We start from the raw sequence: 11242 nt of genomic DNA, 5'->3' as shown, positions 1-11242 counted from the left end.
TGCCACATTAAACACACACAGCCACCACCTTAAGAAAACAAGATTTTAATTTTTTTTGTACATTTTATAAATACACACATATAGAAAAACACAATATTCAACTGTATTTACACTTGTTTAAAATGAACAATTTGTGTTACATGAAAAAAGTGAGTACTCGCTGGAAAGTACAAAATGGTAAACTCAATACAAAACATGAACAGTGTTTTTTGTAATTATTTCTTAAGCAGAAAATTCACAGATGTATTTGCAGGACATGGATACTGTACAGATCACTGTGGTATGAAATATTAATACATTTGTCACAAGAACATTTAAAGCCAAGGCACATAATGAATACAACCAAAGAATAACTGCTCAACATGTGCCATAATTCAACTGCATCATAATGAATGAAAACAGAGCAAAATATTCTTAAGATCTGACGTTTTCATATTTGGATCAGTGTAACACAATAAAACACCTTTAAAATAACTTTCACACACCTCCAACTTCCTGTAAGTCCTAACCCTACTTACTACATCTAATCAATCTAAATCACTCAACTGTTCTCATTTGATAATGTACAAAGGCTTTTATGTGACAGTAACTGTGTGTTACTACCTGAGGTCCCAAACTGAGGGACCAGCTGTGTCATTCACGATGTCAGGAGATCAAGATTCATTGTTGTCAGTGGTTTCAGATGTGAGGGGTGCAGTGCAGGTTGCCTGTATTAAAATCAAAATAAAAACTTGCTGTGGTTCATTTGACGGATCATTTTACTGCACAGGAAGTGGTGAATCTCGCATGCTTTGCCTTGGTGGATGTGCAGTAGCAACTGTGTTGAGGTGAAACAGTGGCGGAAAACCTGAGTAATTCAGAATCAAGGCACTGTGTTGCACAACCGGGCTATGGTGGAGGCAACTTGAAACACACCCTCTCACAAGCAGCTCCATGGCTCCTGATCAGTAGTTGTAGAGGCGCTGACAGGGCTGCTTGAAGTGGCCGTAGCGTTTCTCTGCCGGGGAGAATCGCATCTTAGCCAGGTTCTGCCTGTGGAGGGCGCTGCGGCTAAGCTTCTTACGCTCAGCCTGAGTCCTGGCCCTCTGGACAGTCAGCAGCTGGATGTTGCAGGGCAGAGGGATTCCCCAGGCGGCCAGACGCCAGGAAATGTGCCGCCTCACTGCCACTGGCCTGGACAGGAGAAGTGTCAAAGTATGTGTTGATGATATAGGTGATATACAATATAAGAGAAAAAGTATTCCTCTAGACAAACTGCCTGAATGTTCTGCTGCCATCTTAGTGAAAACCAATTCAAGATTTAAACCCCAAATGTGAGGACACTTGTAAAAGGTTTTGGATGGTCCTCATTTTCCAAGAGTTTAGTTCTGGAATAAATTTTGAGATTACAGTTAGTATCAGTATTAGGATTTAAAAGCCTTGATCTTTGTGTCCACGTGACACCCATCTACTCAAGTGCAAAAACATGTCAGCCTACAAATATTTTGTTAGCTAAGAATGCAAGTTCATTCTTGACCTTGAAAACCTTGACCTCGCTAAAAAGAATACTTCACCTGCAAAATGGCCAATTTTTACATCAATGACACACTTACCATGCCTCCACTTAGTACGGAGAATCCAAAAAATGTAAACATTCTTTATGAACTGAAGTCATTGGGGTCCACGTTAAACAACAGCAAAACTACATCAAAGCATTTATTTACAAACTCACATAACTCATGCAGTATAATCCTCTTATTATTAGTCTGATTTATCAGTGCTTCCCAAACACATGCATTTTAGATAAAACCTTTACAATATAAAACACATCCGCCTACAGGTAGTGCACCCTGAGCATGTCTGAGCATGCTCCTGCCTATGAGCGGAGTTTAAATGCACTTGTATGTCCAGGCAAGCGACTCGGGTGTTTATGAGAACGTTTGTACTGTGCTTCTGTACTGTTTTCAAACTTAATGTTTTAGTGAAAATGCATGTGTTTGGAAAGTACTGAGCATACGACTGGATAATACTGCATTATACTGCACAAGTTGTGTGAGGGTTTGTTTTGCTGTTATTGAACTTGGTCCCCTTTCACTCCATTTCATCAAGAATTTTTGTTTTTGGATTCTTCGTTCAACCCCGAGGCATGCGGGAAGTTTTCTTCATACATTCAGCTTAACAATGCAAAGTGAAATGCTGCTTACACATCAATGCACCTGTATAGAATGCTCCATGGATAAGTCTTACAACCCAGAAATAAGTTAGCATTTTAGCACTACCGCCTCCGCTGTGTTGAAGTCAATGGTTTATTTGAATGGGTTTTTGGTTAGATGCCTGAAATAAGGTCTGTGGTTAACACAAGCTTAAGAGACCTTTACATTTTGTACGACATAAAATATGCCAGTGAATACCCCACTCATGATTGTGGAGGCTTTTATATGTCTTAAAAAAGACAGTTGCTAACAGGTGGTTAAATGAGACAACAGAACTTTATCAGGGCTTTACAGCGTCATTGTGGGGGCGATGTTAAGTCATGCATCTGTGGTGTAGTTCGTTTACACATTAACATTTGCTTTCTGCTTCTAGTGATTGCATTTAGGCTTCAAAAATAATGAAAGTGGTGTTCATGTGTGTCTTCCTGTACAAAATGTGTGTCTCATAAACATTTGTTTGCCACAGAGTTTATTTTCTGCAATAGTCCAAAATCCAATGCAAAAATCCCATAGGCCTTTTGATGAGAGAACCAGGGCAATGCTAACTTCCATGTTGGCCAACAGAAAAACGCCATTCCTCAGCACTCTATTAAATACTAATATAACAGTAAACACATATTTCTGCATAATGAGTACTTTTACTTTAGATACTTATTACATTTTATTAATAACACTTAAACTTTTAATTAAGATTCTGAATGCACAGCTTTTACTTATCACTGAGTATTTTTACATAGCAATACTGCTAGTTTTGCTTAAATAAAGGAGCAGAATGCTTTTTCTACCACTGCATGTATGCAACAACATTTATGCACTTTACTTAATCCTCTGTGTTTTGCCATTGCAGATGAATGAAGCCTTGTATCTCCTCGCTTCTATAATCATTCTAAGTCCAATTTTATAATATTTTAAAAAAAAAACCTCTGGAGCTCGTGTGTTTTAGAGTAGGATGACATCGAGTTGCAACTAATAGACATCTTCACTTACTTGTCTCACACAAGTTCTGAGACAAATATAGAGTGTGTGTAGATGGAAACTAACCTGGAGGTGTCCTCTTCATCTTCATCAGAGCCTAGCTCCTCCTCCTCCTCCTCAGCGCCGCTCATCCTGCGTCTCATCTGGTAAACCGACATGCTGGGGTGCTCGATCAGCAGGTTCTCCAGAGGATCGGCCTCAGGGGCTGACAGGGGCCCGTTCTCTGTACACAGAACATCCCAGTTCAAACTGATCTGTTCTCATCCCAGTATGAGCTGCACGCTCACTGAGCCATTTGAAATTATAAATATGTGAATAACATATTTGGTCTACCTCGAGCAAGGGATCTGTCTCTCACCTGGGAGATTAACAATGACCCATCCTCCCTCCTCAAACTCCATCAGCTCTTTGTAAGTTTCATCTGCTGCCTCACAGTCCTCCTCCTCAGCGTTCCCCAGCAGATGAGAAAGAATCTTTCCAAGCATCTCTATTCCTCGATTGCGATCTGTAAATATCAACAGCAAGCATTTAAAGTACATGAATGCACCAAAGACACAGTGATGTAGTTTGGGAAGTTTTTGTGTCATCAAACCAGTCCATATTTTAAAAGTTAAAGTGAGCACTGACTTGATGTGAGTAACCTTTTCACCTGAACTCCCTCCCTGCTTGTGTCTTTTGCTAAGTACCAATGCAAATGGCTCCCTCTTGAGGATGTCTCAATAAACACCTGAAAGGCATGTCTTCCATGGACAGCATTACTCTGAAGCAACAACAGCTTCCATTGCGCCAGCTCAGAAACCTGAACAGCCTGACTCGTTACCTCGCTATGACATGGAGTCATGGGGTCAGTTTGGAGCTGAAACAGCTGAGGGAGGCTGAAATATTATATAATCTGTGATGGTGGTTCAGATAAAGAAGGTATGTAACTTCTGTGACCTCAGGCTGCAGCTGACTGACCTTTTGTCCCAAACACATGATGTGAAATTAACATCAACACTGTATTGTTAGTTGGTCCCTGGCACAGGTTTCTATGCCATTCTTGGAAGATATTTTCATCTCCTAATGTTACTTTTTTTCTGTTATAATGCAGTATTTCACTGTCTAATACAAAAACTGAAAACTCTTACTGTCACAATAAGTAGACAAAGTAGTGATTCTATTTCAGCTGATCACAAATATTTTTTTTCCAAACACACAAAAACAGGACTTAGTTTACTCATCTGTAGAGATATCAGGTATATGCCAAAATATGTTTTCACAATAAACCATGACTTATTACACGTTTATTACAAGTATTAGTACATGTCTGCTGTCGTCGTTTAAGACAAACATTGATCCATAAATCGACCCGTGTTTCCCCCCAGTGTCTGAATGCCTTCCTGCCCGCTTGTCAGTTGTCTGCACAGTCTAATGTCAGCAGACCCTCCCTGTAAACACTGCCTTAATCCCGGCAGGCCTTTTATAACCTGATATCCACCTACAGAGCACAACAGCTGACTGCCTGCTCAGAGACTACTGCTGCTTCATATTTTATAATCCCAGCTGCTCGCATTGGGTGAGGTTTTGGAGTGGAAATAGAGTCCTGCTGTAACAAACATCAAGACATCACAGAGCCAGCGAGAGGATTGTACTTAGAGAACAAAAGACAGATGAAACCCGAGGCTGATAACGGGCCGGTGTTTCTCAGTGAGGCATAAAGATTTACATTTGGACTTACCTGACCAAATCAAAGTAACGTTAAGTTTGTCTTCGGGTGTGGTCGTTGTACGGAAAGGTTCCCGCTATGTTGCTGTTCTTCAGAGATTGTTTTGATCCCAAAGTTGTTTATCGGCGAGAGCCCTCCCCGTGTCCTGAAACGTCATCAAACCCCGCCCAATGAGGCGGGACGGGTTTGCGTCAGTCACCGCGTCATATGTCCACAAACCTACTTCTTCCATGTCATCACGGAAATATTACCTTTTTGGGGTTTTTTTTTCGTATTTTATTCACATTTGTGTGAGTCTTGTCAAGCTACAACACAAACTGGAACATAACGTTTTAAAACCCAACAGTTTCAAAAACGGACAGTCTGCCAATGTTGTGAAACGTTTGTTGTATCTGTCTCCATACAACTCACACTCAGCTGAGGCAGCAGCGTCTGAAAGGCAGCAGACAGCACAGCAACGACACCCTCTGTGAGAACTGACAAATTAAAAATGTATTTTCTACTTTGGCTTGTACATATAACGTTACATGAATGGGCGAATGGAAAAGGTTACGACAGACTCAGTCAATGTACAACTTTATTAAAGGTTTGATATTTTTATTACAGACAGCACACCCTACTGCCATTCTAGATAATTCACCTCCTACGCCAACAACCATTGTTTGTGTAGTGCGCATGCGCAACATGTAATTTTAGGACAAATGTATTTAGTATTTGTCACAACCTAATACTGGTCAAAGGCAAAAACAGTAAAAAGTAAGGGACTGTTCGTTACTTGTGAGAGGAAAAGGGGGTGATGCAAAATGGGGGAGGAATGTCAAATATTTTTTATTTATTTTACTGCTGATTTTTTACAGGTTTGCTTTACAAATTACACCATTTATCACAGCCAGAGACTATCCAACTAGCCAGAAATTATCATTGGATTTTCACATTTCCAACTGTCCTTGTACACATCATGTGTAGGCTAATGAAAGCCTCTGTCATTAAAAATAAATAAAATTAAGATAAATAGTGATATTTCATCAAAATCACCTTATTCTGTGTCTCATTTAAAACTTGGTCTAAAATAAACCATTTGCATTCACTAACTGGCTTGCACAACAATATGTTTTTTCAACTTCAGGATTTCATCTTAACTTTTAACCTTTAACTTTAAACATCAAAGGGTACGTTTTAAAACTTTGATAATAAATTGATGGTCATGCATTTTCTACCAGTCACTCAGGGAGGCTCAGGGAAAAATATGTGTAGCTTCTAGCAGGGTTAAAAAAAAAAGAAGAAAAAAAAGCAAATGCTTGGAAAAGGAAGTGCTTTATCAGTACAGACACATAACATCATGTGTCATAGATTTATATGATTTATAGCGTTTGCCATATTTCTATGTCTTTTGTTGAAAATACTCATCTTGTCTGGACTGTGTGTTATAGACTCTTTGACGCATTTTTTGGAAAACAGGAAGTGGAGCTACTACCAATCAATCCCATCATACAGTGCAAAGCGTACACTGTCTGAGAAAAGCCGACTGCACACGAAGAGTTGAAACTGCCGCCTCACGCATTCAGGACAGGACTGAAGGTAAATGTAACAGCTAGGTAACTCTTGAGGTAAGGCTGCTGACAGCTGTCTTCTGTTTCTGGTCTACTCTGCTTAAATAGAGACGAATAAACAAGTCACTCGGTGCTTGAAGTCTTACTTAGTTCGGTGTTAAACTAGAAACGAAACTTTGGTAACTTGAATCGCATTGACATCGCTGTTGAATCTACGGTCCTTATTGTTATAAAAGTATTTTAAAAGAATAAACATAGGCGTATAGTAGCTTATTATGCCCACTTGGTGTACAGTTTTGTTTAGTTAAGACCAGTAACGTTACAGCTAACTAGCAACCCCGACACCAAACTCTCACGCCAAACTCCATTCACAAATCAGGTAATTTAAAATAAACAAAAACTAGTGGGTGTTAACGAGCATTAATAACGCGACTTGAGATGTTCTACGAATTGATAACACACGTGAACATTCGGTGTACCTGCAGTGTAAAAACAACACATTGTTCAATCTAGGGTTAGGGTTAGGGTTTAATCAATATTTCTTAAAAAAATAGTACCCTTTTTGTTTTGGTGAAAGACAGTTGTAAAATCCTAGGACATATATTTAAAATATTGTATTGTGTATTTGCTTTTCATGCTGTTAGGTGATGTTGAACTTACAAGTAAAAGTGAAACCAAACTGATCCTGACAGTCTTAAGAGTCGCTCAGGAGAAACAATAGAATAGTACTTAACATGTGTCTTATACAATATGTTGGACTCTCTGATGACTTTCAGCTGTAGCATCTGCAGGACTGTCTTTTTTTTGCTCTCTTTTTATTATCTCAAGTGTGTGCTTTATTGAGATAAGGATTTGTCTGACATTTCTCCAAAGCAGGCAAGTTCTTCAAAAGAGTGATAGCTTTCTTTTTCAGGATGTAGACTGCTGCATAAATATTATACAGCATGAATGCGCCGGCTGGTGATGGCAGTCTTTATTTCTTTGACCCCAGATTTGCAGGACTGTTAGTTTACAAAAATGACCACCACTAAGGCTGGATTATAAACTCTCTGGTCACTGGATATCAGTGTGCTTTGATATTTTTTCAATTGCAAATTTCATGTTGGAACCGCCACCACTAAAAAACAATATCAACTAAGGTGGTTTTTGCATTGCCACCTAATTTTGTGTCCCTGTCTTGGAGAGGACCTTTAGTCAAAATCTATTTTAAGAAATCATGATTGCAAAGTGTTTTGAAAGAAACCTTGGTATGTGGTCTAGGGGCTAAATTTCATGACTCAATATGTCAGTTTAACCTTAACCTGTTTCATTTTCATTGCAGTCAACATTTCACTTTTTATGCTTCCATCATTGCCTGAGAAAATCTGTAAAATCTTCAAACTCACTATGAGATAATAAGAGACATGTGATTTGAGGTTTTTTTTTTATTTTGACGACTACATTAGTTTTGTTGGTTTGGTAGATGCTTTATCCTACATCCATCTAATCTGTCTGAATACTCAGCTCAGAAAATTAGGCTTAAAGATGGATATTCGTTGTCTTTTATGTAAAACACCACAGTAGAGTTGACAGTCCTCTTTCCTCTCATTCCAGTGTCTCAATATCAGGATGGCTCCGCGAGTGGATGATGTCATGCGTCTGTGCTGTGAATTATCGGCTCATGATCAGATCAAGGTGGCAGTGAAAAACTCCACCAAAGGAGCGATGGTGGCCGGAGGAACTGCCTTTGTGGGCGGGCTGCTCGGTGGACCTCCAGGAATTGCTGTTGGTAAGAATAAATATTGGGACAAAAACTACAGATTCTGCTGTCGGTGTTTCTGATGAAGACATTACAGCAGCCTGATTAGAGGGTCCGAATGTAGCCCATACTGACAGGGGGCTGTGAGACTGTTTGATCAGTAGGGTCATATCTCACAGGAAAATAAAAAAACTTTGAGTAGGCTGTCATTCACAGATGAGACTAACACTTTGTTACAATATTTATACCACCACCTCTTCCTTCTTACTCACTGATAGGTAATTGATTGGGAGAAAATGTATCAACTGGGATTTGCTGCTTTTGTCAGATCCATATCATTGTTAATTCAAAGTCTTTTGGTTTTTGACTCTTGGTCAGACAAAAAATCAGTTTGGAGATGTCACCATGGTCTCTGCAAGCTTGTGATAGGCATTTCTCACCATTTTTTGATTGCTATATAACTGAGAACACCATTCATAGCTTCTTTTAAGAGACGAATGCCACCTAAATTTCTCTGCAAAGTTAAAATCAGCATTATGTGATTTTTTTATTTATTTTTTGGCTGCATGGGTGCAGAGCAACAAACTGTGAGCACAGTGTTGACACATGTATCTCAGCATTAGCATTTATTTGGAGCTGTGTTTCTGGCAAGCAACAACCTCAAGGGCTAAGAAATGAAGCCGAAGTGCAAGTGCCAAAAACTGCAGTTCCTTAAATGGCCACTTGAGGCTGGCTCCAGGAGGGACTCAAAATGTCTGACTTTACAACAGAAACAATGGTTTGGGTCTCTGTAAATAATTTAATCATTCATGACAACTCACCTGTTTACATTTTATTAAGACGTGAAGTTACACATATTTAGGGACGGGGCCAATTGAGTGACAGTACCCCCCCCCCCCCCCCAGCACAAACTTAAATTGGATTTACACTCAACCTGTAACTGACCACTTTATCTGCCCCCTCTTATCCGCCCCCTCTCTGTGTCTCCACCAGGTGGAGCAGTAGGCGGTTTGTTGGGCAGCTGGCTGACCAGTGGTCAGTTCAGGCCTCTGCCTCAGATCCTCATGGAGTTACCACCTACCCAGCAAAAGAAGCTCTGTGATGACGTTATGGCTATCTTGGGCAACCTGGACTGGACAGACGTGGCCCAGCTCATTGCCCTTGTGATGGGCAATGCCACACTTCAGCAGCAGGTCACTGCAGCGTTGCTTAACTATGTCACAAAGGAACTCAGAGCAGAGGTGCATTATAAAGACTGAGTTATGGTCACACATGGACTTTCCAGGATGTTTAAGCCTGCCAAGCCCAACCAGAGTCTTTTACGGACTATTTTTGTACTTAATTGGAAGAACTGTGAATCATGGATACTCATTTTGAGGACTGTGCCAAATGGAGCACTTAGCCTTTACTATCTTCAGAGTGTCTGTCCTTACAGCAGAGGGAGAAGGTAACTAAATACATTTACTCAAGGACAGAATTTGAACTACTATTTCAGTTTAAGCTACTTTATCCTACTGCTCTATGACAATTCAAATGTTAACAATTGTTCACCAAATAAACACCACTTCTATGATTTTTGAATCCCAAATGCAATCGCATTCAGTGTTGCCGCCACAGCGATACTTTAAAGCCATGTTCAACGTTCTGTAGTCTCATTTAGCCACTTGTTAGCAACCACCTTTTTTAAGACACACAGAAGCTTAAAAATTCACAAATGGGGTATTAACTGACGTGTATTGTGTCATAGAACAACACTTGAAAGTCTCTTAAGCTTGTACTTATCACTGACCTTACTTCAGGCACTTGAAAAACCCACTGACTTTGATACTGGGTACTGTAAGTGCAAAAATGCTAAATCATTTCTGGGTTTTAGGAATTATTTCTGCAGCACTCCCTTTAAATCAACCAATAAATGATAAATGTTCTGTACGACATCTATTGCACGTCTGTCCGTCCTGGAAGAGGGATCCCTCCTCAGTTGCTCTTTCTTAGGTTTCTACCGTTTTTTTTCCCCGTTAAAGGTGTTTTTTTGGGGGAGTTTTTCCTTATCCGCTGTGAGGGTCATAAGGACAGAGGGATGTCGTATGCTGTAAAGCCCTGTCAGGCAAATTGTGATTTGTGATATTGGGCTTTATAAATAAAATTGATTGATAAAAATTGAAATTGATAAGACGTTATTATAGATCAAACTACCCTGTAGTATATAAAGGAAGTGAAAGTAGCCCCACCTTTGCCAGCTGCAATATTAGTGATGCTTACACATTTGTACACCACTAATTATAGTCCTGCCAAATGATATACATTATTCTGAAAATAGTCATTCTGCATCATGAGTACTTTTATGTTTAGTACTTAACAGGTATATGATGCAGGATTGGTTAAAGTAAAGTGAGAGCCAACTTCAGATTCACTCTACTTTGGTATTTCACTTCGCTATATTTGGCGCTGTGCCTTTTGGATGCCTACTGCTTACGGTCTGAAAACTGGTCACTGCTATTTTATAAAGCCCCGACCTCACCTGAGCCCTGTGGGGTTACACACCCATAAACATCCTGAACACAGAAAATAAGAAGAAAATAAGAAAATCCAGGCAGAGGGCAAAAAAAAAAATCTGCACACACTGAGTGTATCGTAATATGAGTCGTAGTATGAGTCTAAGTTGTTTTTAGGACAATCGCGCATAATATATCCTTGCATGTATTTTAATTTCAGAATTTCAGATCTGAGTCCTTCATCCAACAGTGCCTAACAGGAAAGACGTCACTGTGTAGTGCAGTCACCACAGAAACATTTTATGATATGTTATAATGAATGGATAGAGACATTAGCTCAAATAATGTTTTGTATGACAGATAGATAGTCAATTTTCAACTCTGCTTTTTTTTTTTTTTTTCAAATCTCTGTAAAATATTGTTCCTGGAGAGTCATTTATTCTGGATTAGAATGTCATCTCTATTCCCACACTCTGTATCAGGGTGTTTTAACATACCTCTGCTTAGGGATTAAAAACAGTTGAAGCTATTGTGTTTTTGACTGATTATTTGCTCATTTAAAGTTTTTAGGATTTTGAAAACACACACAT

General features: G+C 39.5%; 2 protein-coding genes across 6 annotated transcripts; one reads left to right on the top strand and one right to left on the bottom strand.

Moving 5' to 3' along the window:
- Positions 1–29: 29 nt before the first annotated feature.
- On the bottom strand, positions 30–5024 carry si:ch211-260e23.9 (uncharacterized protein LOC555795 homolog). Its single transcript, XM_049563039.1, has 4 exons — positions 4885–5024; positions 3526–3672; positions 3234–3390; positions 30–1173 (listed from the first exon to the last, which is right to left on the bottom strand). The coding sequence occupies exons 2-4, from the start codon at positions 3650–3652 to the stop codon at positions 945–947; spliced, it is 513 nt and encodes a 170-aa protein (XP_049418996.1). The 5' UTR covers positions 3653–3672; positions 4885–5024; the 3' UTR covers positions 30–944.
- Positions 5025–5103: 79 nt separating this feature from the next.
- LOC125880506 (protein C19orf12 homolog) lies at positions 5104–9733 on the top strand. 5 transcript variants are annotated; one of them, XM_049563077.1, is made up of 4 exons: positions 5104–5341; positions 6303–6450; positions 8030–8190; positions 9154–9733. In XM_049563077.1, exons 3-4 carry the CDS (start codon positions 8031–8033, stop codon positions 9417–9419), a joined length of 426 nt encoding a protein of 141 aa, XP_049419034.1. In that variant the 5' UTR covers positions 5104–5341; positions 6303–6450; position 8030; the 3' UTR covers positions 9420–9733. The 5 variants fall into 5 exon arrangements, with proteins under 5 accessions (XP_049419034.1, XP_049419042.1, XP_049419026.1 ...); XM_049563085.1 differs by having other exon boundaries at positions 6303–6479; XM_049563069.1 differs by having other exon boundaries at positions 5105–5341; positions 6303–6479; positions 8016–8190.
- Positions 9734–11242: the final 1509 nt, after the last annotated feature.

Source organism: Epinephelus fuscoguttatus, linkage group LG2 (genome assembly GCF_011397635.1).
Source record: "Epinephelus fuscoguttatus linkage group LG2, E.fuscoguttatus.final_Chr_v1".
Classification (NCBI taxonomy): domain Eukaryota; kingdom Metazoa; phylum Chordata; class Actinopteri; order Perciformes; family Serranidae; genus Epinephelus; species Epinephelus fuscoguttatus.
The sequence above is the reverse complement of the archived record's forward strand: the minus strand, read 5'-3'. Positions and strand labels throughout refer to the sequence as shown.

Bases quoted from the DNA above. Each gene is read 5' to 3' on its own strand.
- si:ch211-260e23.9 (XM_049563039.1), bottom strand. From the start codon at position 3,652: ATGCTTGGAAAGATTCTTTCTCATCTGCTGGGGAACGCTGAGGAGGAG. The intron at 3,391-3,525 runs GTGAGAGACAGA...TTCTGTGTACAG, and splicing joins GGTCATTGTTAATCTCCCAG to AGAACGGGCCCCTGTCAGCC. The intron at 1,174-3,233 runs GTTAGTTTCCAT...TCTCCTGTCCAG, and splicing joins GATGAAGAGGACACCTCCAG to GCCAGTGGCAGTGAGGCGGC.
- LOC125880506 (XM_049563077.1), top strand. From the start codon at position 8,031: ATGGCTCCGCGAGTGGATGATGTCATGCGTCTGTGCTGTGAATTATCG. The intron at 8,191-9,153 runs GTAAGAATAAAT...TGTCTCCACCAG, and splicing joins ACCTCCAGGAATTGCTGTTG to GTGGAGCAGTAGGCGGTTTG.